The 27,825-nt window shown below is 44.6% G+C and overlaps 1 protein-coding gene across 1 annotated transcript; it reads right to left on the bottom strand.

Moving 5' to 3' along the window:
* Positions 1–258: 258 nt before the first annotated feature.
* On the bottom strand, positions 259–26,493 carry crebbpb (CREB binding lysine acetyltransferase b). The gene is made up of 31 exons (XM_079565469.1): positions 25,648–26,493; positions 23,759–24,327; positions 11,931–12,098; positions 11,615–11,843; positions 11,228–11,341; positions 10,365–10,610; positions 10,195–10,291; positions 9,980–10,117; positions 9,730–9,847; positions 9,476–9,650; positions 9,323–9,385; positions 9,029–9,138; positions 8,759–8,947; positions 8,333–8,686; positions 8,041–8,205; positions 7,779–7,956; positions 7,577–7,695; positions 7,261–7,500; positions 7,025–7,113; positions 5,858–5,938; positions 5,519–5,575; positions 5,366–5,443; positions 5,217–5,284; positions 4,983–5,133; positions 4,739–4,885; positions 4,552–4,665; positions 4,312–4,477; positions 4,008–4,175; positions 3,767–3,928; positions 3,406–3,687; positions 259–3,299 (listed from the first exon to the last, which is right to left on the bottom strand). The coding sequence occupies exons 1-31, from the start codon at positions 25,742–25,744 to the stop codon at positions 1,089–1,091; spliced, it is 7,143 nt and encodes a 2,380-aa protein (XP_079421595.1). The 5' UTR covers positions 25,745–26,493; the 3' UTR covers positions 259–1,088.
* Positions 26,494–27,825: the final 1,332 nt, after the last annotated feature.

Here is a 27,825-nt window from a genome sequence, read left to right as displayed (position 1 = left end):
ATTATACAAGCATATAATAGCCGTTAAAATTTTCGCTGGGCCCAATGAACACGGAACTAACGCGGAAGTAAGAATTTTTTCTGGCTCGTTGCGCCAATGAGCACAGGCCATTGAAATCAACAGGCGGCCATATTGGAAACCCGGGGCTTGGTTCGACGACACTGCATTAAAACGAGATACAAAGCAACATAAAAACCATCACAAAGCATCAAGCGGTTCAGTGGCACACAGGTTTATTTAACAATATGGTAAATAATACGAAATGACATTTTAACGACTTTGTACAGTGATTCTTATTTTCATCATTATTTACAGTACGGACTAGCTGCATAATTTACATTTGAGAACAGTTCATAATCAATTCAAGTTTAATGCAAGAGAGAAAACGATGCACAAAACCTTGGAAACAAATCAGCAGTGAAACAGGAATATTCCCACCACAGGCAAAAGCATCTTAGATTGCAAAACACAGCTATTTACTATTTCAAGACAAATACTGGAAAGGACCAGTAGAAAAACAACATTCGGGCACCTGTGGACATTAAGCTTCAGTGCAGGAGAGCACCTGCATGTTGTGTGTGCAATAATTAATAAATCTATACAAATATGTTAATAATCTCCCATAGACTTTGCGACAGGAAAGAAATTAAGGCTTTCCCAAAGGCAGTCTTTATGAAAAATGGCATATCGGAATAAATTAGCCAGGAAGGAACAAAGTGAGGAAAAGGTAAAGCCTGGCAAAATGTTTAAACAAATTATTTTACAGTTCATAACACAAATAACATACAAATTTAAACATTAAAGTGATTTTTGGTGTGAGACAATTCATACACGTCCATAGCATAAAGTCAAATGAAAAGAACCACTAGAACTTGTAAAAACAACAGAAAATTTGCTTTGTGTGTCTTTGTCGTCTTATTTTCAACAGCATCAATGAAGTCACTCTGGAAGAAAAGCAGTTTCTGAAGGAAGGAAATGTTCACAGTCTGGAGGCCTCTTATTAAATAATTGTTTGCATTTAGCAACTTGAGCAAATACAAAATGTTTCAGTTGAAAACAGAGCAAGGCCCATCTCCTGTCTCCAAATGCTACAATCCTTCAATGAATTTCTCTAGAGTGTCTCCAGTGGTGTCTCCCACCAAACTCATGTCATTACTCAGACCTCGGTTCGGTGTGTTGATCTGTGGGAGCATGGCACTCTGCTCCTGTGTGCCCATATGCCCCTGGTCCACAGTGCCAGAATGGGGTCCTGCCATGCTGGGGTGGGGGGAGCTGGAGTGAAGGCTCCCGTGTTGGGGGGATGGCTGAGGCTGTATTCGCGGAGATGGACTTGAATGTGGAGCCTGCTGCGAGGGCGGTCGGGGAGACTGCACCGGGGCGGGAGACCGCACTTGGTTTCCGAGCGCGTTGGCCATGTTCTGTCCAGGTAAATGAGCCCCTGGAGGCTGGCCTTGGAGCATGTGGGGCTGCGGGCTCATGGAGGTGTTCTGAGCAGGAGAGCCCATCTGCTGCTTCAGCATCTGTTGCTGCTGAAGCATGCGCTGTTGGAGGAGATTCTGGTGCGAGTCCATGCTCATGCCAGGCTGGCCCATTTGGGATGTAGGCGGGTGTTGGCCCATTGGCCCCCCACCTCCTTGCATAGCCATTTGCTGCGTACGAAGCTGAGAATAGTTGGGCCCGGGCTGCTGCTGAGCAAACTGACCGTGTGCCTGGTGCATGCCCCCTTGCTGCTGCTGCTGCTGCTGCTGCTGCTGCTGCATCTGCTGCATCCGAAGCATCTGGTGACGGTACATTTGAGGGTTGCCGTTTTGATTCATCATTTGTCCTTGTGGACCAATGGGCACCATGCCCTGAGGCCCAGGCAGCTGCTGAGGGGGTGGCTGCTGAGGGGACATCCCTGGCTGCTGCACCTGGTTCACCATAGGCTGCATTCCCCCCTGAGCCCCCATCATGGCCTGGGGGCTCTGTTGTGGACCCTGCTGCTGGGCCTGGTACTTCAGTGTCCTCTGTTTGATGAAAGCAGCCATGAGTTGGGGGTTGGACTTGAGGATACTCAGGACCTGTCGCTGTTGCTGGGGTGAAGTGGGAGATTTGAGGGTGCGCAATAACTCCTGCAGGGCACTTGGAGCAAAGTTTCCAGGCATGCCCCGTGGCATGTTCTGCTGCTGTGGAGTCATGCCCTGTGAAGGCCCCTGAGGGTTCATGACTCCAGGCATTTGGAGCCCCTGCTGCGGTGGCATCATGGGCCTCTGCATGAGCTGACCCTGTGGGGTCATTGGGCCTCCCTGAGCCTGCTGTGGGGCCAGAGGGCCCTGCTGACCAGGCACCTGTGTCGGAATACCTTGGGGACCCTGCATGGGGTTCTGCATGCCCCACTGCCCCTGCTGCATCACATGAGGGCCACGTGGGCCCTGCATCATTTGCATTTGTCCCTGCATGGGTCCCATCATTCGAGGGTGGTTCATGGGCATGCCATTCATGGTGTAATTCTGTTGTGGCTTGATGCCTTTGGCAACCATCTCAATCTCTTTGGCAACCTTGAGTGCTGCGAGCAGAGGCTGCTGTTGCTGCTGCGGTGGTGTTGGTTGTTGGTGGGGCATGCTGGGTAATGGAGACTGCTGCTGATGCAGAGGTGATGAACCGGGTTTGCCATGGGACACAGGTGTTGAGGGCCCACTGATGCGCCCTTTGTTGGGAAAGCCTTGGACCATGTTTGCAGCGTGTGCCGGTTGCTGTTTTGGGGGCGGGTTTGGCATGGACTGTGGTAGTTGAGGCGTGACAGGCTGCTGCCCAGAGCTGGGGGTGTCGGGGACAGCTGAGGTAGGTGGTGAAGGCATGGGCATACCTCGTCCAGCCATGGTTGCCATTCTGCGCCGCATCAGCTGTGCTTGCTGGAACCTCTGCTGCATCTGTTGTTGAAATATTTTTTGCTTTATGTTGAGACAGAAAGGCACAGGACACTTGTTCTCCTGACAGTGCTTGGCGTGATAGCAACACAGAGCAATAAGCTGCTTGCACACAGGGCAGCCACCATTGGTCTTGCGCTTGCAGCCCTTGGTGTGCTGAACCACCCTCTTCATCTTCTGGCAGGACGGCAGAGAGCAGTTGGCGTTGCGGCACTGGCAAGCATGGACCAAAGACTGAATGCAACGCTGGATACTGAGGCGACGACTCTCTTGAGGACTCTTTGACGCCTCATTGCCCTGGCCGTTGCTGTCATCGTCCAATCCAAGTCCCCACTTCACCATCTTGTGCTCATGTTTCTTAGTGTTGTAGCAGTTAATGCATAGGTCATAGTCCTAATGGGAGAAGGAGCAAAGCAAATGCATGAAAACCGATGAAAAAACAGTAAAGAAACTACACATTATGTTTGAAATGATTATGTCGTCATGTCTGAAAACGCACCTCACAAACAGTACAGTGCCAGCGGGTTTCCACGTGGTGCTTGCACTCGTTGCAGGTGTAAACAAAGCGGTCCTGGCCCTGGTTGTGCAGCTCCACCAACATGCACATGGAGCTCCACTTGGTCCTCCTCAGAGAGCTAAACTCCCAGTGCTTGTCTCTAGCCAGGGTCAGGAACGCATCTCGGCCATCCATGAGGTCACAGGTCATCAGAGGGTCAGGATCCGTGATGGGGGGCAGTGTGTTGATGACTGGCCCGGCGTGAAGGTGAATCACAAAAAATACCTGATAGAAACGACACATTTAGATAAGGATAGCGTTCGTAAGATTAAAGTCTTATTGCAAATGCCAAAGCATCTTTTACCTCCTTATGTTTTTCCATGGTGGCATAAAGCTTTTGGGACAGATCGTTTGCTACATTCGGCATCCCAGGTTTCTTCTTGTTGGCTCTGCTGACACTGCTCTTGTTTTTGTTCGTCTTTTTATTATTTTTCTTTTTACCGTTTTTGCTGTCAGCTTGAGCTCCCTAGAAAAAGGAGAAGGAGAAAAGGTTGAGGAAACAGACAGCGGGGTTAAAATGCACAATGCTTTGTTCTTCATCCCACCTCCATGGTGTCAGATGATGCAGTGTTTTCCTCCTTTTTCCTCTCCTCCTCCTCTTGCTCTAGCTCCTTAATGCTTTCTTCCAGGACATTAGGCCAAAAGTCGCCCTCAAAATATGGCAACTCATTGGCACTTGTCAGCCTGTCATCGGTCGCTTGCTTGAAAATGTCCTGAAGACAGAAATCAAAGATCAAAACTTAACTCCAATGATAGCTTACAAATAATCACATAGGAAAGTACTGCAGTACTAAACCATCATGTGATGGATGTAAAGATGGAAGATGCAAGTCTATATATTATACAGACCTTGTAGTCATGAAGAATCCTCTCTGCAAAAGCTTTGTCAAGCATTTTTCTGTACCACTCCTGCAGCCTCTTGGGTTTGGGGATCTTCTGATCATGAGGATGGCAGTGAAAGATGTAGTCGTCACCTTCGCTGGGTGGACAAGCCCAGATGTGACCCATGACATACCTGAAACCAAATTATTTATCATCAAACACCATCTAGTGAATACAATTTAATTACTATACAAAAAAAAAACATACCCTAGTTTCTTCACATACTCCAGATAACCGATCAAGATTTCATGATACACTGCAGTTCTTAACAAGCGCGGTTTGAAGAAGTGAATACTGTCAAGGTATGAAATGTAAACCCGTCTGCAACAAAAAGGAGGAGCGTGAAACAGGAAGTCATACATTTTATTTTGATTCACATGTCGAACGGTTCTACCTTGTGTTTGGAAAGGGACATTCAGAGCCGTACTCTTGAACGTGCATGCCAAAGAAACAAACGTCGGCCCCATCGATTTCTTCAAAGGCAAAAAGTGCTTTGGTTCTGTAGGGGAAACTTTCGACCATTTCGCCGGAGTCCACAAACCTGTAAAAGCAAATGTGTTGAAAACATGGTCAATTTTTGTCAAGTCTGAAAAAGTAGCATGTAGCTGTGGCACAAAATCTGCTCCACATGGATTTACCTCGACTTCATGCCAGGCCTGATGTCAACTGTTTTGTCAGAACTGGCCACAACTCGCACAAAAACCTCTCCGGCCTCTGGATGGTTTTGCCTTTTTAAATATTTATTCACTCGATCTTCAATATAGGTCCCTAATCTAGTAGGTGTCAATCCTTGAGAAAAACACAGACCTCTTAATACAAGCATTTACATGACAGCTGAACTTAACCTCATTCTAAAATAATACATATCTTACTTTTGGCTGAAAATTTGTTGTCCTTTCTTGCTTTTCCAGACTTCTTGAGACAATCGTCACAAATAAATCTAGAGAAAATGAAAGGAATATTGCAGATCAGAAACAAACTAAATACTAGGCAAATAACGAAGTGAATAAAAAGTACCGACCCTGTGGGCCAGATGACGTCATAATGTAGCACACAGATTTGATGCATCTTCCGACCACAGTCTTTGCACTCAACAAAACTGCGAGTAAAATTAACACGAGTAAATAAAAAAGCAACAATAAAAGTAATGCGAGTAGGGTAAGACGTCACTCACGGTTCAGCGTCCAAAGTGTCATTTTTCTTCTTTTCAAATTGTTCTTTTGCAATCATTCTGCAGAAAAGGGGAAAGATGACCACATTTTTGTAAGAAAAGGCCCCAAAAGAAATCAATACAGTGGCTTCAGACAGTCTTCAGACCTCTTTATAAAGTCTGAAAATAAAAAGAACTACAAAACTGGACCCAATGGCTTGTGTTGTTTTTAATCTTCACAAAAAGGTCTGTGATAGCCTGAGTACACATTTTTCAAGACTATCAAAATAACTTCAACATAGTAACAGGAACACAGGGTGTGATACTTCATTAAACCCACTGTAAATAAATGAGGTCTCTTACGTCTGGGATTGTGCCGGGTCGTCCCCCAGGGTCACACTATTGCCCTGGATCTCACCGAAGCACTTTTCGCAGAAGTGATACCTGTGGGCGATAAGGCCATAATAGGGTGAACTGGTAAACCAACACACAGGTGGTACAAGGCTGAGTGAAAGGAGAACAACAACCGACAGCTAACAGCACAGGCAAGTTACCATTTATAACCCAGTCACAATGAATGAGCCACGTTCAAACTGGAAAACAAGTTGGACATGCTACATGCACAGGTCATGGTCATCAATTTTCTTCTATTTACTGTTACTTGTTTGCACATAATCCGGTTCTTCTTTGGTTGCGCATTTTCCTGACTATTTGCGTCCTTTGAGTGTTCTTAGAGCCGTGTAATAAGTGAATTTCTCCATTGTGGGATCAATAAAGTCCTTTCTTGGGTATATGTTTTCTTTCCACATGCAGTTTTTGCAGCATTTTGTTGGTTTCTTGTCACTAAAGATCAAGACTATAATTATTTTTGTCCACAATTTCCAAATCAACCACGTAGAACAATAGTTTTCAACGCGCCTACAAAAATGACTTGAGTAACACTGATGTTATCATTAGCTTAGATAGTTTTGACTCGTGTTCTTGAGCACCAGAGTACCAGTGCCATGATGACTGGACAACAAGTAAATGCACTGGTATTGGGAAATATCAAAATAACTAAACTTGTAACAAAAACCTGCACCTTCCACATCTGTATTTCGCCAAACACAACTTAAACACATGCATGAAGGCAGATAAATGATGTTATGCACAAGGGATGTACAATAGACAAATACTGCAGAAATGAAGTTAATATGCACACATGGTAGCATAACACACTAATAAACGCCTTGAAATGTCCAAATACAAAGTGTGTGCAACAAATCCATTAATATAATCTTAATTCATCTTTTTTCTTTTAATACATATTATGAAATTTGCTTCAGGGCCTTGATTTGACACCATGGTAGATAGAATGAAAAACCTGCTGTCTGCACTAAATGCAGTAACAGGTTTTAAACAGCAGAGGGAGCAGTGATACATGTATTGGCATTATGTGCAGTAAGTGTAAAAAAAATAAAAAATAAAGAAATACAGTGTATTTTTATTTGAACATGAGAATTATAATGTTGCTGCTGTTGGTGACTTTACCTGTTTTGGTAGCTGTAGTAGGTGCCATCCCTGGAAATGGTACATAGTTGTTTGCCGTAGCAACACAACATCTGAGGTGAAAACTCATACTGCGGAAAACATTTGACAGACAAGTTTGTAATTGTGAACAATACAATTCTTTTCAACATGCAAAAAGCATTTTAAGTAGTAAATATTTGTCTCCATCTCAGTTTTGAAGGAAGTTTGTAAAAAAGCTTTCACTAACAAACACTCACCTTTCGCCCGCAGCAGTAGCCCAGGCTCTGCATGACAGGATCGATCTCGGACTCGAACACTTCTGCCAGCTTAGTGCAGTACTTATAAACTCGAGAGGTCTTGCGATTGTACAACCAAGCATTGTTGAACATGAGCCACACATCGTCCACATATTGCCACGGCTCCTGGTACTGACCAGTGTCCAGTTTGCGCTTAATGGTTGACAAGTCAATCGGATTCTTTATGATGTCAAAGTAATCCTAGAAATTAAAAAAAACATTAGTTTACATTAAAATTATGACTTTATTTCACCTGCATGAAGTTCCAGAGACTTACAGGAATGCCCAGCAGCATTGGGTCGACAGGTTGTCGAAAGGGCAAGGATTCTGGGTCTTGTCTATAGAGAGACTCCAGTGTTGGCATGAGAGTCTGTCTTAGTTCCTCTGGTTTGAAAACTGGACAGACATTAAAAATATTAACCACATTTTCATGACGAACTAAAACTTTTGTTACTTTGCAACAAAACACATTTACATACCTCTCTTTCTGTTCTGGTTGGCTGCAGCAGCTGAAGTGCCGCTCGCCTCAGAATCCTCCTCGTCTTTGGGTTCTTTCTTTACCTCCGGCTTCTTTTCCTCGGTTTCCATTGGTTCTTGCTTTGGCTCTATTGCATCAGGCTCCTCCTTCTTCACAGCCAAAGGTTTCCCTTCCTCCTCCTTTAGAGAGTTTCAAATTATTCATATTGCAAGAAGTAAAAGCAGAAAAAATATATATATCTTAAGATCATATTACTATCATACTTCAGTTTTAATGTCCGTCTGCTTTGAGCTGGCCTCGCCATCTTCATGTTTTATTTCAGGTTTGGTTTCAGTGCAGCTTATTTCAGGCAAGGCCTGTTGTGATGGCAGTTCAGCCACAGAGCCCGGAGTGGGAACTCTGTCTACACTTGCAGCTGCCTGGGACATCTAACACATAGAAAGATGTGTTATTATACAACAAAAAGTTCACCCATTCTGTGTTGTTCTTAGGGGTCCACAGACTGAACCTCATATTTATCTGTATGTGTTATTCCCCTTGATTAAATAAACTCACTGGTGTACTGGGGTGCTGTGCCTGGGCTGAAGATGGCTGCTGTATTTGTCCGGGTTGTTCAGGCGGGGGGTGAAGTGGTGTAAGTGGTTGGACCGACTCTGAAGGGGTCACAGCTACAGATGGAGGCCCAGGGACATTGCTTGGTACATGTGTAGGAGTGGAGGATGGTCCCCCTGCGGAGGCTGGGGTAGAGGGTTGAGCTGATGTGGGAGCTGCAGAAGTGGGGGCCTGCAGACCGACAGAGCCATTCGGTGGTGGGGTACTGCCCACGTTGGACTGGGCTGCTGAACCTCCAGCCAGCTGGTTCCCATAGGAACCCATAGCGTTTAGACTAAGATTAGAGTTTTGTACCTGCTGAAAGAAAAGTTAGTTTACGAGTGTCTTCAACCGAGCGCATTACCATGTTTTAGAACCGCCTTTGTTTACCTGTGGGACAGGGGCCTTGGCCATGGTTTGACTCAGGCCTACATTCACATTCATTGATCCTCCTTGGGCTGTAGGGAACTGGCTCTGTTGTGACATAAACTGGCCCTGGTTGGCTTGCTGCCCAGCCATGTTGTTAGCATGGCTACCCATGATTCCTTGAGGTTGAGGCATTCTAGAGGACATGTTCATCTGAAAATAAGAATATCCAGAAGGCTTCATTTATTACAAAATACAAACCAAACCAGGAAATAATGAGGTTAAAGCTCTTGCCATTGGGACGGAGTTCATGTTCATTTGCTGTGGATGGTTCATGGAAGGAACGTGTCCTCCCTGAGACATCTGTGCATTTTGCAATGCCATAGGGTTAAACTGATTGATTCCTGTAGGGCAAATAAAATTCAGTGAATGTAACAATCACTTTCATTGTCACCTCACACGAGGAGCACCACAACAACATTCAATCAACTCTGCAGCACTTTTAAAACTCTCAGGTGCCTCGTACTTAGTCAATGTGCAACATAATCTGATGCAAAACATACAAAGTAATACATTCTTTAATCTCACCTTGGGATGCTGGCATTCGGTTCATTATCTGATTTGGCATGTTGGGCATAGACATAGGTCCATCTGTGAGGGAAAACAGATGACAATGATCACTCATTGCAACATTATATCTTAAAATAAATAAATATCTGAATACATTGGAAGTTTACTCACTGGGAGCACGAATAGCCTGCCCTTGAGCCATGCCATTAGGCTGAGCCATCCCTGGATGTTGGGGACCAGCAGGACCCGCCATGCCAGGCTGTTTCTGGATCCTTAGGCGCTTCTTCTCCTCCAGTTCCTTTTGGATTTTGTAGATTTTTTCAGCAAGAAAGTGGTAATACTCATCCTATGGAAAGAATACCGTCAAAATGATTTCAAGGGCTTCCCATGTGTTCCTAGAGACTTGGTGCTTTTCATTTAGTTACCCTGCTGTTTGCCGTCTCATACATATCACCCTCCACTTTTCTTGCATAAGCCACAAGGTTCTCCATCCGTCGGTCTCTCAGGGTTTGTGGGTCTGGAGTGGGGAATATGGCGTGTACACTGCACAGGAAAATAAAGAGGTTTTTATAAAGGACTATAACATTGCAACAAAGTGATTCAGTCATTCTTTTAAACTCAAGAAATCCATTTCACAAACATCCCAAACGACTTTTTTTTAATTGTAATACTTACAGTTTGTGCACCAGGTGGGTGCGCAGATCCTGAGTGACATGTTCATGCCAAGGCTTTCTTATCCCTGAAGTCAAAAGGGGCATGGCAGCAGGCAAGATTCCCAAACCTCCCGTTACAGACCCATCTGGCATCAGTTGACTTTATAGGGGACAACGCATCAAGACTATTAGAGCATATATTCACTCATTAACAGATTTGTAAAAACTTTTACTCACTTAGTGAGTGAAGAGGGAAGAGAGGAATCTTGGGGCATGCCAGTCTGGTCTGAAGACGGGACTATACCTCCTCCCATTTTGTTTATCTGGTTAGCACCTAGTATAGAGAGGAGTATGAATTAAGATCACAACATGTGTTTTTAACACATCCACTTGTTACTAAAACATACCTATAGAGTTCATATTCTGCATCTGTTGATGAGCTTGTGGGTTCTGTTGTCCAGGTGCTTGGTGTTGTATTTGAACTTGACCAGGGGACTGGTTTCCGTATGTTAGACCCAGAGCGTCAAAGGCCTTTTGCATGGAGCTGGGGTCCATGTGTGACGGGGCATTGTTGAGGGCTGTGGTATTGGGCTGGCCAGGCCCCACACTGTTGACAGCACTCTGCAGGCCAGCTCCAGGAGAATTGAGCATCGCTACATAAAGGGGAGACATGACACATGATCACATTTCAGCAGAAAAATGTTCCGTTTTTTAAACATAAAACTTTCAACAAAACTCTTATTCTATTTCCCTACAGTTTTTACTGTCGAAAACTTCTAAAAGATCAAAGAATAATAATAAAAAAATTTAAAAAAAACTTTACATCAGCTTAACTCTTATAATGAAGTTATATAAATTGAAAAACTTTCTAAAAACAAATTAGCCCTAAATTTCTAAAAGACCTCATAGCTGTGCACCATTTCCCTACAGTGTTTACTGCTGCTCACTGGAAGCACGCTGCCTCTAGGGGGATTTAAATCTGTCATCGGGCTGGGACCTATCAGAACACACTGCATGTAAAGGCTCCGCCCTTTAATCGTAGAGCCACAAAGCCCCTCCCCCAGTGTCAGATTACAGGCCCAGCCTTTCTGAAGGAATCCTCTTCTGCTAGAGGCACATAACCAGCCGCATAGGCCGCTGTTGAATAACTGCTGCAGATGGCAATATTGTGCAGACGGAACTTGTCCATTTTTAACTATCCAAACTAAATGCATTTCTGATTCTAATGTCAACAATATAGACACAGTGTAGAGCTCTGTGTGTTACTTACTCTGTTGACTTCTTTTATCGCTTGCGTTCTTCAGAGGTAAGCAGACAGGACAGTCCTGCCGAGTACAATTCTTCCAGTGAGAAATGATTTGTCTGGAAGATGCACAGTGGGCCACTAAAAAGAAAAGAGATCAGCACAATTACAGACCAATTAATTACAGAATAATGATTGACAACATCTTTATCTACAATCTACAATTGTGTTAAATAATTACCAAAAGACAAAGAGAAAGTAAGAGATACAAACGCAAATCATTTTACCAATAAAAACAACATTATATATCCAATCCAAGGGGTTTGGAAGTTAGTCAAAGAAATGGTCTGCTTTTTGAGTTATGTAGGTTTCATCAGTACAGAAAATGGCTCTTTGTTTTGGACAATGTTATACCTTGGCAGGTTTTGCCGGCCTGGCAGTGCGTCATGTGGTTGAGGACGTTCTTCATGGTGCGGCAGTGGGGCAGGCTGCAGGCCCTCATGTCTCCGTTAGCCTGTTCGCGCCGCTGGCACTTGTGGGCATGAAGCAGCAGAACCAGCTGCTGCTGGATCAGTCTGCGCTTCTCAGGATCTGCAGTTGGACCAGCCCCTGGGACCATGCTGCCTGTCGCTTGCTGTGGTGTCTTTGACAGCAAACATGGGCAAAAGTCATGAGAAAACTGAACAAATGTGCTCCACTTAAAATTATAAAATTAATTAAAGTCACTCACCATGTTTGGGGCATTTGCACTTCCCTTTAGGTCTCCAGAAAACTGGCTGAGATTGTTTGACATGGCCACTTTGTTTTGAAGCTGTTGGGCATTGACTCCTGTAGGGGCCATCTGCTGAACCCCAGCTTGCCCATACTGCTGGGCAAATAGATTTCCTGACATCCCCATCTACAAAGAGCAGAGAGAGGGAATTTGAGTTTTTCATAGGACACATTATTGTTCATACCATGGGCCCAACAGTAGGACCAACAACTGGTTTGTTTTTTCAGTAACATGCATTTGGGCAGGCCTGTTTAGAGCAGTACTGAGGCACATTGTCTTTCTCAGTGTTGGGGTTCCAGTCCCTGATTTGACAGTTTGATGAATGTCTTTGTTTAATTTTACAGTCATGTATGAGGTTTTTTATTTGGCCAGGACAGTGCACATGAACTCACACAGGACTCATACATGTAAATGCACCACGCCAAATTGTACCCATGAGTTTATTTCTATCCCACACTTGCACTCTCATTCATCCTGGCTGGCCTATTGTGCGTTGGCTTTAGTGGTAGCGCAGCCTGGAGCACCTGGACAAAATCTACACGGGGAGAACATGCCAACTCCACACAGAAAGGCCCCCCGGCCCAGGGAACGAAAAGACCTTCTTACTGTGAGGCACAAGCACTAACCTCTACAAGGTAAGGCTATTGTAGAGCATAATTCATACAAAAGGCAATTAAAAGTGCTTCATAGTTGCATAAAATGATGAAGCAGATCATATCAATCCATAAAACATCAATATAAAAATGAATTAATTACAGTAAAAAGTGCAGCTAAAATACTTTCAGTGTCATATGCACAGGTAAAAACAACTGTTTTCAACCTGGATTTTAACATCGTCAGAGTTGAGGCCTGTCTCACATCTTCATGAAGACTGTTCCAGAAGACCCCACCCTGAAGTTTTCAGGGCCCGCAATGGTTCATATGGCTGTAACATGTCAGAGATGTACTTTGATGCTAAACCATGAAGAGACTTGTACACAAGCAGAGCTGTTTGAAATTCTATTCTCTGAGCGACAAGAAGCCAGTGCAGAGACCAAAGCACCTGACTAATTTGGTCATATTTCCTGGTTCTTAGACGTACTGCAGCTGCTGAAGACAAATGTATGGATAAGTCTCTCCAAGTCTGGTTTAGACACTTTCTAAACGCAGACTATAGCGCAACCTTTGTCGCCTAGGAGGGGCGCAATGTGAGATTTGCTGCTTCTCCGACCTGGCGCAATAAGCCCCTTTTCCACTGGCAGACACTACTCAGCCCAATGGCTTGGTTTGGTGAGCTTTTCCACAGCCGAGGTCAGGGCCAAACCGGTCTGACCAGGTATACGTTTTGGGACCAAACACTGGCTGCGGCCAAAGCGCGCTAATCCATGACGTGAACAGGTACAGATTTAATATTTCATCATATTGCTGTTCTAAATATTAGCGTTTAGCCGCGGTTTTAGTTTTATTTGTCTTGGTACCTAATGATTCCATAACCCCCACCAGAAGCATTTGTCCACATTTGTTCTCATCGCCGCTTACAAAACTTTTAATGATGTACTAATCTGTACAGCATGCTCCTCTGTGAGGGCGCCACAACTGCGGTTGTGTAAAGTATGTTCCGAATTATTATGCAAATTATATTTTTTGTCAACTCAAATGATAGTCAACATAATTTTCAAGTCTTTAACAGAGGATAAATTGAATGTGCTTGAAAAAACCTCCCAAATTATTATGGACAACAGAGTTTCAATACATTTCTAGGTTGTAAAGAACTGAAAATGGTAATTTGTTGAATTCCAATGGGGTCCACACATCACAAGTTTCTCTCCTTTTATTCCCATAGCAGCCAATGATGCAGAGGTATTATTTACAGCATGACATGGTGCATGAAGATGAGTTTGTTAGGGAAAGCACTGGTGACTCCGCCACCTCTTAACTGATGTTGCAGCATGTTGGGACATGGTGGCCATTCACCAACCATCCACTACTCCATCCATCTGACCAGCCAGGGTTACACGGCACTCATCAGTGAACAAGACTGTTTGAAAGTGAGTCTTCGTCTTTTTCTGAGCCACTGCAGCCGTTTCTGCTCGTCAGCATTCAATGAACAGTTTAGACGTAGCCAGATAAAAGCCTCTGGAGGGTACTACACTTTGATGTTCAGGAGACTCCAGAGGCACCAGCAGCTTCAAATAGACGTTTGTGTCTTTGTAGCAGATGTTCTATTAATCTGATGTATTTGTCTGGCAGAAACCGTCCTCATTGTTCCTTTATTTGCACAAAATCATGTGTGCTTAGAATCAGCCACAAATCTCTTAAAGGGGGGGTATTATGCAAAATCGACTTTTTCAAGCTTGACATCATGTTATTATGTCATTCCCTCATTAAAAACATGCCTGAAGTGTTGCCTTGGCACATTCACGTATTTTTGAGTAATCTGTAAAAACTCTGATGGCAGCCATTTTAGGGATAGGTTTGCCTGAGTCCAGGATGCCTCCTGGTCGCCTCCCGCGGGAGGTATTCCAGGCATGTCCTAGTGGGACAAGGCCTCGTAGAAGACCCAGGACACGGTGGTGGGACTATGTCTCCGAGCTGGCCTGGTGTCGCCTCAGGGTCCCCCCAGAACAGGAAGTTTGGGCATCTCTGCTGAGACTGCTGCCCCCGCGACCCGGCCCCGGATAAAGCGGAAGAAAATGGATGGATGGATGGGTTTGCCTGAGTCCTCCTAGGAACGCCCCCACCTCCTGGAGACGCCTCCGAGCTTTCGACACCAGCCGAGTAACCAACCACTGCTCCTCAGCAGAACCCCTTCCCCACTGATGCCACAGACAGCGTGTGGAGGGGGCGTGTTGGAAAGGGTCTGAGGTTCTTAAAGAGACAGAGGCCTATTTCAAGACATTTGCTACAGCCATTTTGAGAGAGCAGTTTTATACAAGGCAGTTATTCTAATTTACTGCATTTACAAACCAACAGAAGGTTTCATCATCATTGTAGTGTGCTATAGACTGGTGCTATGTGATTGAAAAAAGCATAATACCCCCTCTTTAACAGTACGATGATTGACGCTTGATTCCCGAAATATGGACAGTTTTCATACCTAGTCCAAGGCCGTCAACTATTTCAAGCTTTACATCAGCAGAGAGATCCTTTTTCTTCCCCATATTGCTTGAAAATGGTGGTTTGCTAAATGATGTGGAACCTTACTTCAGTACTTATTGCCTTAACTGGGCTTACCTGACAACAACAAAATTACATGTGTCTATGATTGAGCTTGGTGATTCAAAGAGATTCAAAGGTGTGATTAATAGAACCTTTATGACACTGAAATACAATTTGCATAATAATTTGGAACATACTTTAGTGTAGTGGAAAAACAAGCGTGTTCTGGGTTGAATCGATGCGTGACGATACAAGCACATAGACCGTGGCATACACGGTAGAGCCATGCTCTGTGAAACATGTGTGCTGTATGTGGTCAGGACAGACTCCCATGGCCAATGGCGATGTTATGTAGAACAACCTTTTTCCTCCAACCATAGTCGCGCGAGGGGTGGAGGGGGACTAAGGGGTGAACACGGGCTTTTGTTTCGGCTAAGTGCAAACTATAGACATCAACCTGCGCTACAGCGGGACTAGCTCGGGACAGGGACAAACATGGTGTGATAAATAAGTTTTAATAAACCACGCCTCAGTCGACAACCATATGAATTTTTTTGATAAACGATGCTAGTGGGGCGGGCACATAGCGCAAAAGCTGCGCCACATGCAAGATGATTCATGTCGAACCTCGTGTTTGAAACAACGATGTTTTTTCGCCAGGCGGAAGATCAGGCCCTTTACCTCCGATCTTGGCAATGTTTTTTGAATGGTAAAAAGCAAGTTTACAGTGTTCATGTTATTGCTTTGATCTGGCTGTTTAGTTCAAGTCCGAGTCCATGATTACTCCTGGATTCCTAACATGATTTTTCAGTTTTCGGGAGAGAGACTCAGCCATCAGTTTACACAGCAACAAATTGCCGGTATGTCGGATTCGGATGCACGTTTCTTTTACACAACAATCGCCAGTTTCACAGCAAACTCTGTCTCAGTGGGAGGCCGTTCTCAACCACTCTGCCTCTTGTGAGCTGTGGAATACGGTCACGTCACAGCCCTGTCTGAACACTGAATGGTAAAACTCACGATTGCATTATATTGTGTGGTGAAGCTTCTCATATATATATTTAGTCTGTAAACAATTTGCAATGACTTACTATAGAAAGCTCCAGAGTCGCTTTAAAAAAACATATTCATACCAGGAAGTACAAACAGACAAATCTTCTTCCTCTGTGCACTCATGGCGCATATTAAAGCGTGTGTTAAGAACACAGCGCTGTTTGCTGGACAAAAGTGCGCACTGCACTTTCTGTGGTTTTGTTGACACGTCGTCGTTTTCATATAAAAGCATATCAAGAGAGGACGACACAGCTATGTTTTCCTTGAGACTATTGCCATGTAAACGGCACCTCAAGGTGACTGATAATGTGATCTGATGTGTTTCTCTGTGGGCCAAAAACAATGATTTCAGTTTTGTCTGAGTTTAATTGGAGAAAGTTGTTTTGTATTCACAAACTATTCTGTTCAATGCAAAGACAGTGTATCTCCAGGCCCAGGATCATCTGCTGTCAGTGAAACAGAGAAGCATGTATAGATTAGAACAACTTTGTCTGCTTTAGTTTAATGGCAAGTTTCATAATTATACACAATTGTAACCTCAAAGCAACATTTTATTGTGGAAAGAGATTATTTTAAAAGAGTTAACTCTGCTGAACGCACTCAGTTGAAATATGTGGCCCTCAATCACAGTGGTTAGAAGGGAAAGTGAAATCTCTCGCCTAGTCTGACTAGAACAGGATTGCCAAACCCATGTAAGAGATTTGGAGATTTGGTTGGAGGTGTGTGATCTGACTTTCCCCGGAGCCGATCGTCGACCTGCCGAATGCCGAAGTGCATTGGATTAACACTAGTAACTGTTGTTCTGCAAAGCTACGCACAACTACTCCTACATGGATGACAGGAGAGCTCATTTTAGTGGCTGGATCAGCTCTGAGAATGTGTGTTGGCCCATGACACCTAAGACTCCCATCGGAGCTACAACATGCACCAAAAAAGTCACTAAAACCATCAGCTGCATTTAAACCGGCTTTTAAAGTTGTCCATCCATCCATCCATCCATTTTCTTCCGCTTTATCCGGGGCCGGGTCGGGGGGGCAGCAGTCTCAGCAGAGATGCCCAAACTTCCCGATCCACACACACCTCCTCCAGCTGTTCTGGGGGGACCCCGAGGCGACACCAGGCCAGCTCGGAGACATAGTCCCACCACCGTGTCCTGGGTCTTCCACGAGGCCTTGTCCCACTAGGACATGCCTGGAAGACCTCCCGCGGGAGGCGACCAGGAGGCATCCGGAACAGATGCCCGAGCCACCTCAGCTGGCTCCTTTCGACGTGAAGGAGCAGCGACTCTACTCCGAGCTCCTCCCGGGTAACTGAGCTCCTCACCCGATCTCGGAGGGTGCGCCCAGACACCCTGCGAAGGAAACTCATGTCGGCCGCGTGTATTCGCGATCTTGTCCTTTCGGTCATGACCCAAATCTCATGACCATAGGTGAGGGTGGGAACGTAGATCGATCGGTAAATCAAGAGCTTTGCCACCCGACTCAGGTCCCTCTTCACCACGAAAGACCGATACAGCGACCGCATCACTGCTGACGCCGCACCGATCCGTCTGTCGATCTCACGCTCCATCCGTCCCTCAGTCGTGAACAAGACCCCGAGATACTTGAACTCCTCCACTTGAGGTAAGGACTCCCGACCGACCTGTAGAGGGGAAGCCACCTTTTTCCCGTGGAGAACCATGGCCTCAGATTTGGAGGTGCTGATCCTCATCCCGGCCGCTACACACTCGGCTGCAAACCGCCCCAGAGTGTGCTGAAGGTCCTGGCCTGTTGAAGCCAACAGAACAACATCATCCGCAAACAGCAGAGATGAGATCCTGAGGCTCCCAAACCGGACACCCTCCGCGCCTAGAAATTCTGTCCATAAAAGTAGTGAACAGAACCGGTGACAAAGGGCAGCCCTGGCGGAGACCAACACGCACCGGGAACAGGTCTGACTTACTGCCGGCAATGCGAACCAAGCTCCTGCTGTGGTCATACAGGGAACGGACAGCCCTTAACAGAGGGCCCCGGACCCCATACTCCCGGAGCACCCCCCACAGGGCACCACGAGGGACGCGGTCGAACGCTTTCTCCAGGTCCACAAAACACATGTGGACTGGTTGGGCGAACTCCCACGAACCCTCGGGCACCCGATGAAGGGTATAGAGCTGGTCCAGTGTGCCACGACCAGGACGAAAACCGCATTGTTCCTCCTGGATCCGAGGTTCAACCATCGGCCGGATCCTCCTCTCCAGCACCCCGGAGTAGACCTTACCGGGGAGGCTGAGGAGGGTGATTCCTCTGTAATTGGAACACACCCTCCGATCCCCCTTTTTAAAGAGAGGGACCACCACCCCGGTCTGCCAATCCAGGGGCGCTGTCCCCGACCGCCACGCGATGTTGCAGAGACGTGTCAGCCAAGACAGTCCTACAACATCCAGAGACTTAAGGTACTCAGGGCGAATCTCATCCACCCCCGGAGCCCTGCCACCGAGGAGCTTTCTCACCACCTCGGTGACTTCAGCTTGGGTGATGGACGAGCCCACCTCCGAGTCCCCAGCCTCTGCTTCCTCATTGGAAGACGTGACGACGGGATTGAGGAGGTCCTCGAAGTACTCCTTCCACCGTCCGACGACATCCCCAGTCGAGGTCAGCAGCTCCCCACCCGCACTGTAAACAGTGTTGGTGAAGCACCGCTTCCCCCTCCTAAGGCGTCGGATGGTTTGCCAGAATCTGTTCGAGGCCGACCGATAGTCTTCCTCCATGGCCTCCCCGAACTCCTCCCAGACCCGAGTTTTAGCCTCCACGACCGCACGAGCTGCAGCATGCTTGGCCTGCCGGTACCCCTCAGCTGCCTCAGGAGTCCCACAAGCCAACAAGGCCAGGTAGGACTCCTTCTTCAGCTTGACGGCATCCCTTACTTCCGGGCGCCACCACCGGTTTGGGGATTGCCGCCGCGACAGGCACCAGAGACCTTACGGCCACAACTACGAGCAGCCGCATCGACAATGGAGGAGGAGAACAGGGTCCACTCGGACTCCATGTCCCCAGCCTCCCCCGGAATCCGGGTGAAGTTCTTCCGGAGGTGGGAGTTGAAGACCCCACTGACAGAGGGATCCACCAGACGTTCCCAGCAGACCCTCACAACACGCTTGGGTCTGCCAGGTCTGACCGGCTTCCTCCCCTGCCAGCGGATCCAGCTCACCACCAGGTGGTGATCGGTTGACAGCTCAGCCACTCTCTTCACCCGAGTGTCCGAGACACGCGGCCAGAGGTCAGACGACACAACTACAAAGTCGATCATCGACCTCCTGCCTAGGGTGGCTTTTAACGTTGTGCTGCACTAATTCAAAGTGTAGTTTATTACACTATTCTCAACAACAGCTGCACTTCTTTGCTGCTCCCAAAGGGCATTCGGAACGGTGGCTATCATGTAGACTGGGACAAAACTGGTTTGACAGGTTTTACTGGAAAAAAGGATCGGAGTGAAATCTTTATCCTAGTCGAACTAGACGTCACATATAAACGTACTGAACGAAAAAGTTTGGACACCCCATCCTAAGGTATCAGACTGGTACTCGGTATCGGTGGTTCCTCTGAACCCAAGTATTAAGATCAGATCGGAACAACACATAAAAATGCTACTGCCACCCCAGGTCTTACGCGCAACTAAAGTTTCTATATTAAGCTTGTGCATGACGGTACTTTGGGCCAAAGTAATAATATTTTGAGTGACAGTGCAGGATTTTAGTGACAGTTGTGGTGAATAGTTCTCATTTTACACATTGCTGGAGCAAGTAGGGGTAGGGATGGGCACCGTTAAACGGTACCTACTTGGTACCGACCGAAAAGCTCCGGTCGGGGGTGGTATCGGAAAAATAAAATTCTATCTGTGCCAGTTTTCGGTTCTTTTTCTCTCCAGACCCGCATTGAGTCTCACGTATGCGCAGATAATGAGCCGCTTCAGCGCATATGGAGCAAAGAAAAGCAACACCTTATAGCTATAACTTACAGGCCTCTTCATACTTCACAAGACGTGAGAACTGGAGTATGAATTGGCCTTAATGCGAAGCAAAGCTACAACGTACTACTTTTGTAATAGCGATGGCAGAGCCGCGGTCTGCGTCAGGACTGAGCCAGGTCTAAACCAGGACTTACTCCGGTCGTAAAACCCAGAGCTAAACTAAACCAGTAATAAACCAGGACTAAACCAGGACTGAATAAGAAACTTTAGTTTTTAGGCAAATTGACAAGCAAAACCAAGCCGTGACAACAAAGAAGACGTCTTTACCTTTAGCGACAGACCCACGGAGGCTGAGCTTACGTGCTGTTGTTTACAACTTTACAAGCAGCTGCAGTTTTTAGAAGCTTTCGACGCACTGCTTTGAATAACCCCTGGTCAAGATGCACAGATTACTCAAAGAAGTGTGAGTGGCTCAAAACACAACTCCATGTATGTTTTTGATTAGAGAATGTTGTAACATGGTAAAAAATCTCTAAAAAGTCGTTTTTGCAAAATACCCCCCACTAAGTCATTTCAGCTTCATTGACGACGCTATGGCAAGCAGCGTTTATTCCATCGATACTCTGTGTGTCAGCCTCGTCTTTTCACACAAAATCCATTTATCCTTCGTCCAAGAAGAAAAGTTTGGAAGCTGCGCACCACACAAATGTCCGGCATGCACGTATCACTGGCTGCATGTCTGGACCAGGGTTTAGTTTGACAGCTCATTCTTCACGTGAAGTCAAATAGCAGGCAGTTCTGGTCCCAGTGATACTGATCCTTGGATCATTGCAAAAGTACAGACACCTGCGACCACCACATCCCAAAAACCCCGGTTTTCCAGGCTGAAAACATAAATCTCATTCATAGCACCAGTTGTTGGGGCCGTGGGGGTTGGGGTGTGAAATGTTAGAGCCCAAACGAAACTTTGTTCTTATACATGCATTTCAGTCACGTGACTTCTGTAGTTCCAGCCTCCATTTTGAACACGGCTGGCTAATGCAACAGTGTATCGATCTGCGTCTCAACTAGTTGAATTCAAGATGCTACATTAAAAAAATTGCACACTTGACAGCAGATACACAATGAAGAGCGAAACCTTGGGATTTTATCCTTATCAACTGTCTGGAGATTTTTTTTAACACCACTTAAAACCAGTGACAGTTCGCCGCATCTTACGCTTGCGGACATCTATCTACATTTATGTGGTCCATAATCCCTCTCCATACACCGGTGAAGCCGGACCATCACTGCTTTATCTCAGGATGGGTTACGGATAATAAACAAATAAACGTATCTGGTTGCCTTTTGCGAACGTTAGCATGTGTCGGCCCTCATCTCAGTAACAGTAAAGCTATGAGAGTTGGCCTGGCCTAGGCCAGAATATATTCATGTAGGTAAACAGATAGCCTAGCATTTGTTTGTAGCCTAGCCTCGTTTGCGTTACAATGTTTCCGCGTTGCTTCACTTACCTGTACCAAAGTGCTCACTGCACAGCTAGGAGTTGGCTGTGTGAGTCCAGTGGTCTCTCCTGATAGCAATTATCCATTTCTGTTGACGAACTGGGTCTTTAGGAAACTTGTAGAAAGCGAGTCCCTTTTCTAGGGTACATCCCACAGCGCAACAGGCGGATGGCATAACAGTGGTGTTCGGTGCTTCAGTATTCAAAATGGCAGCCACAACAATGCATGACATCACAGGAAGCGCATGTATTGCCTCTAGAACAAGAACAAACTTCTTGCATCCTATGAATATGCCTTCAGTGATCCTTTCAATGAAAGATCTTTGACAACTTTTGCCAATTCTAAGTTAGTTTCTTGCTTGGAGAGCATCATCACAGGCGTGAGAGGAACACGAGCGTCCTCTTTTGTTAACAGCAGTGATCTTACAATGTAATTTCAGTTAATTCCTCCTGAAATGAGTTGGCTGGTGAGGGGGATGTGATGAAACAGGTTGCACGGGTGCGACGAAGGTCAAATGATTTAGTCGCACCCATGACATTTTTAGCCGTGCGCACACGCAATTGGTTAGACTCTGGAGCTCTAACAAAATATGAAATGAGTGATGCAGCACGAGCACTGTCTGAAGCACTGTCTCAGGAGGACACACTTATGAAGCATGGTAGGCTACTTGGGTACTGAAAAAAGTATCAGTATGATTTAAAGCTGCCTTAAGCAATGTCTTTTGGAATTTTTCTTTCATCGGTGGAGTAGTAAACTCTGCTCTGCTCCACCATCACCACCACCCCCCTCCTCTCACCTGGCTTTCCCCCATCGCCCACGCCCCTCATTCCCCTCCACACTGTTTAGACCACACGCTGCTCCGATTGCATTCAATGAGCTACGGAAATCTCATTAATCTTGTGTGAAACACACATTCATCCGCATAAATAAGATATGTTCAAAGTTTTTTACATTTATTTGCTAAACTGCAACTTTCATGAACGTCTGTGTCTTTTTTTGGACATTTAGAACATAATAACTCCATTTAGAACCAAGTTTACAGCGCAGTTCTTTTTTTATCCCCGCAACCCTTGAACGCCTCAGCCTCTCCTCCGGTGCTGCTTTGCTTTGTGAGGAAAAAAAAGAAGGAAAAAGACCTGACTGCTCCTGTAGATATTGGATTAATAAACAAACTGACATTTCACGAGGATTTCAGCTGCATCAGAGCATGTCGGTCAGATGTTTGTCAGTTCACGATCTTTTTGTAAACTTCTGTCATAATGCTAAACTGTTAGCCACTAACTGATGCTGCGTCTTCTGCTTCGAACATTTGCAATCTCTTGGTCACATGTTTGTGTTTACATGGGGGGTGAGTGGGGGGCTGTGAGGTGAGGTGAGGGCATGGATCTATTATAATAAACGGGTCAGCACCGGTCTCCTTCAGCAGTTTGCAAGTGTGGCGAATCTAGAGGAGGCTTATTGGTGATGCATCGATGCCGGACCGGCAAAACGGGATCGCTTAGAGCAGTGTTAATTTTGACAACATATTTTAATTTAGTTTTAGTCTTAGTCTTTGACGAAAATGTAATTCGATTTTAGTCTAGTTTTAGTCAAAAAAATATCTTCAATTTTAGACTAGTTTTAGTCGACTAAAATTGCAAGTAAATTTAGTTGACTTTGCATTGATAATATTCATTATAATCATATTTAATCTTGTTCCTCTGCTTCATGGAGCTGCTCCACATGAACAAAGCTCAGAGCTGATCCTTTGGCAGAGAATTTACATGATCTGAGGCTCTTTCAGACGGTCAATAGAAGCTTGGGTGATTTTAGTCTCTCCCTTTCATCTTTATTTAGTCTCATTTTAGTCGACTAAAATATCTGGACATTTTAGTCATAGTTTTAGTCTCATGAAAAACTTTGACTAAAATTAACACTGGCTTACAGTAGCTTTAACTACTATCATACATGTTTTTAGTTGTAGGAGAAATCTGAAAACCTGGAGGAAATCTACGCAGCCGTGGGGAGAACATGCAAACTCCACATAGCAAGGCATAACCCGGCCGGGGATCAACCCAAAACCTTGCTGCGAGCACTAACCACTGCGCCAATCTTGACATTTATCAAAGAAAGCGGGACACTTAAATGATGATGAGGTTAAAGTCTTACCTTGCTCATGTTTCCTGCTTGCTGAGAGTTCATTGCATTGTGGGAGCTCATGTGCGCGCCTCCTTGTGTCAGTGCCTCAGCTCCAGCAGCAGCCTGTGTCCCATGTATTGCTGGGGCTTGATACTGCAGTCCTGGTCCCGGTCTCCCTCGTCCTGCTGCTCCAAGAGCCCCATTCAGAACCTGCCCTGTTTGCCCCATGACTCCATGGCCTTGTCCACTGTTCAGCAATGCTTGGTTAAAGCCATTGCCTTGTCCTGTAGTAGCAGTACCTTTCTGTGGCTGTGGAGAGAGGTGGTTTGGAGAACCGTGTCCGAGAGGACTTTTACCAAGTACAGGACCAAGTTGGTTGCCAACCATGTTCCCCTGAGATGCTGCACCCAAGATTGAAGAGCTCCCTGGTCGCAGTAATTCAGACAGCTGCTTATGCTTGGCTGCTGCATCAGGGATGACAGAATTAAGGGCAGGGGCCCCAGTACCTCCAGGGCCATTGGAGGAGAATCCTATGTGAGACAAATCTCCATTTGGAATGAGCTCATCAGGAAGGTCATCCAAAAACAGAGAGACAAGATCTAAAAAACAAAAAAGTACATAGTAGCAGTGTGTGGATGACAATCAATCAATGCAATACAATACAATGAAATAGATTAGAAGACCTGACAATTCATTCATTCAATAGCAAAGACTTTTAATCTGGTCTTTAATCTGGTCTTTGCGAGCACACAAGACACACATTCCGTGCAGTGTCCAGATTTGTGCTTTTTGGCAAGATGAAGTAATCACAGCCAAGCACAGGTGAGCGCATTTATTGGTGACTGATACCATCAAAAGAGTTAAAGGGCTTTAATGGTCAACCAAACCAGAGGCTGCTGGCTCATTAGAGCCGATTAGGGCTGCACAATATATCGCAATATCACGCGATGCAACATCCATATCACAACAGGTCACAATATATCGCAAAATCACAAAAGTCTTTCATCAAAACACACAAAAAATCCTTTTAAATGTGCCAAAGTTCAGCTTTAGTAATTTATAATGCATTTTCGAAATGTAGTTCCGTTATAGCCTTGTTTTGTTTTTTGAATTCTTGTTTCGATACAATTTGCAGGGAAATGTCATTAAACGGACCAGGGTTGAAACGGTTTAGTAAAATATTGCAGTAACATCGTTATCGCAATAATGAAACCCCTTCATAAATCGCAAGTTTTTTCAATATCGTGCAGCCCTTGCACTAATATGTAATTGGGCTGATCAAGTGTAATGGTGTACCATTATTTTATATGAAAAGTGGCAGAACATTAAAATGGGAACACATGTAAAGTATCTGGTAGTGATATTATTGACTTAAAAATGTTTGAGTTTTATAATGTCAAACTATTTAAGAGGCTATAGTTTGAATCAGACTTTCGCGTCCTCTAGGTCATCCAACATCAGTGTTGTGCATCACCAACTCAAGAACTACATGTTGTACACACAACATTACACAGTTGTCCATTTTATAAATCAAATTGGCAGATAATGCATAAATATCAGAAAACTGTACTTCTCAACCTACTATTGAAGTCAGATGTGATTATACAGATCCTGTATGTTGATTGAAACAGTACATACACTGACAAGTTAAGCAAAGATTAGGGAAACCAATGGTGTCCTCAAATGACACTAGTCTAGACTCTAGACTGAGCGTCCGTCCACCGACATCCAGCGCGACTGAGCTTTCATTCACTCTAATGATGAGAAGAATCAAACTTACAAAGTTTATATGAAAGAGTCGTCGTGGATAAGTATACAACATAAAGCCCAAAGCTCTGTAGAAACATGTTCGTGAATCCCGCTGCTGTGATCCACTGTCAGTCAGGGTTCAGAGATGTCGACCTGCGCGGCATCCTTACCTGGGCCATCTGATCCTGAGAGAGGCGAGTTGAGCTTGGGTCGTTTTGCAGTTGGAGGTCCAACATCCAGGAGATTGTCAGCCATCCTGGTTGTCATTAATCAGTAGTATAGTAAGAAAAAACTTTATGGTCGCAGAAGAAAATCTTGCAAAAAGCGGTCAACTTCTGAGAAGGTATCGCGTGGAAAGGCTTTTTGAGAGCTTGGAAGACAGGCGGATTGCTGCCCGGCGAGAAAGGTATCAAAAGAAAGGCAACAGCGCCACGCTTCGCCACCGAAGATCACCCCATGATAATCTAACACCCAACACCCACATAATTATCCCTAATAATTACGTCCACAATGTATTTTTGCTTAAGAGAAATAAATAAAATTCAATCATAAAATAATACGAGCAGCGTGAGTAAATCCCTTTCTTTGTAAACAGTCTGCTTCGCGGCTGTACGAAAACATCTTTTTTGCCACAAAAATATGCAACAATAAATTATGCCTTTGTAATAAATAAAAAGAATAAAATTCAAAAAATATTTTCTATGAAATGTATCATTTTTTCCCCCGCTGTCTCCTCGGTAAAGGAGCGTCTCAGCAAAGGGATACGGCGAGAAGCGGCGCTCTCAAAAAGGGAAATCAAATATACTGTGAGCATTCGAGACGACAAAAGCCCACGTAACTCTCACGTTTGTCTAAATACCCATCGGAATGACGAACACTACCATTTCCAGCGACAAAAAAGCCATTTGAGTCCAACGTGAACAGCTTCGGTAGGTTTTTAAAATTAATGCTCCCCCAGAAATCCCGATTCAGAGCCGCGTCAAGATGGCGGCTGTTGATTCCTCCGATACAAAAAGTTTTTTTTTTTTCTTCAGTCAGACTGAGGGGGAGGAGAGTGACGCCCTGACGTAAACCTGTGTCCCACCATGCGTCATGTGCACGTACGCAAGGTAGCCTCTGGGAGTGGTGCATAAAGAGGGGGATAATTCGCTGTATTTTCCCTGGAAATATGGAAAATAATGCAATAGAAATTACAATAGAGCATAGAAATTAAAGTACAATACAGACGCATTTGAATAAAATAATAAGTTTATATACTCATACACTGCAGTACGGTAATAAATTAAATTGGACAAGACTTCCAGCAGCTAAATTTATTTTATTTTATTTACCCTTCATCTCCACACTTAGCGTGCAATATACATAACATTCAAAGCAAAAATTAACAATTATTAAAATATGGCTTCAGCAAACTTCTGGACATATTCCAGATCTCCTTGTTTAGTTTTATTAGGCAACAAAGAGGACAGTGATCAAAGTTCAGTACTGTGACACTTCTAAATGGCAAATTTAAATTGGAAAATATGGCAAAATTAACATGACATGTTTGTTGAAATGGAACAAACATTCTTTCTGTATACATTCTCACAATTCAACAATCATACATTTACACGCATGCATTACAGAAAACACCAACATATACAGAATAACACTTTTCTTTACCACAATGCATGCACATAAGAATAAAAATACTCAAGTACAACACAATACCAAATGATACTGTACAATAGAAAGTGGGAGCTTTGTGCAATAGTCCTTTAACCGATAACAACCTTGCTTAAACTGTACAGAACCAACATAAAGCTGATGTTGCACTCTTTGGCATCAAATGCTTCTAATGTGCAATAGCTCTAGTTCAAGAATCACTTTTAAAAGCTGTTTTCACAATAACAAAATAACTAAAGTTGCATTGTTAATACATCAGAATAAAAATAGATATACATCAATTGCTTTTGCACATGTCGAGGACAAGGTCGTCTGACGTGAAAACAAATGTGGCCTATACCCTTTAGCAGAAAAGTAAAAGTTACTTGCTTTAAAGAACCACTGCATAATGTTGTCATTACCTTAAGTGCATCCTTTTATAATACAAAACACATTAATACAAGGATTGTGTGATCATTAGCAAAAAGCAACAAAAAGAGAAATAAAGGAAACACTGGAGAATCATAAGAGTTATCATTTCAAATTGCATCCAAATAAATCAGAAAACAGTAAGGCCAGTTTATGTAATATTATTGTTATAACAAGGCACTGATTTATTATAACCTTATAATAGCATTTAAATAAAAGTCTACAAGGCAATTAAAGGCACAAGCTAATATGTTTTACTGAAACAAAACACCCAA

The sequence above is a fragment of the Gobius niger genome (assembly GCF_951799975.1).
Source record: "Gobius niger genome assembly, chromosome: 10".
NCBI lineage: Eukaryota > Metazoa > Chordata > Actinopteri > Gobiiformes > Gobiidae > Gobius > Gobius niger.
Note: the sequence above shows the minus strand (reverse complement) of the source record. Positions and strands in the feature narration are given on the sequence as shown.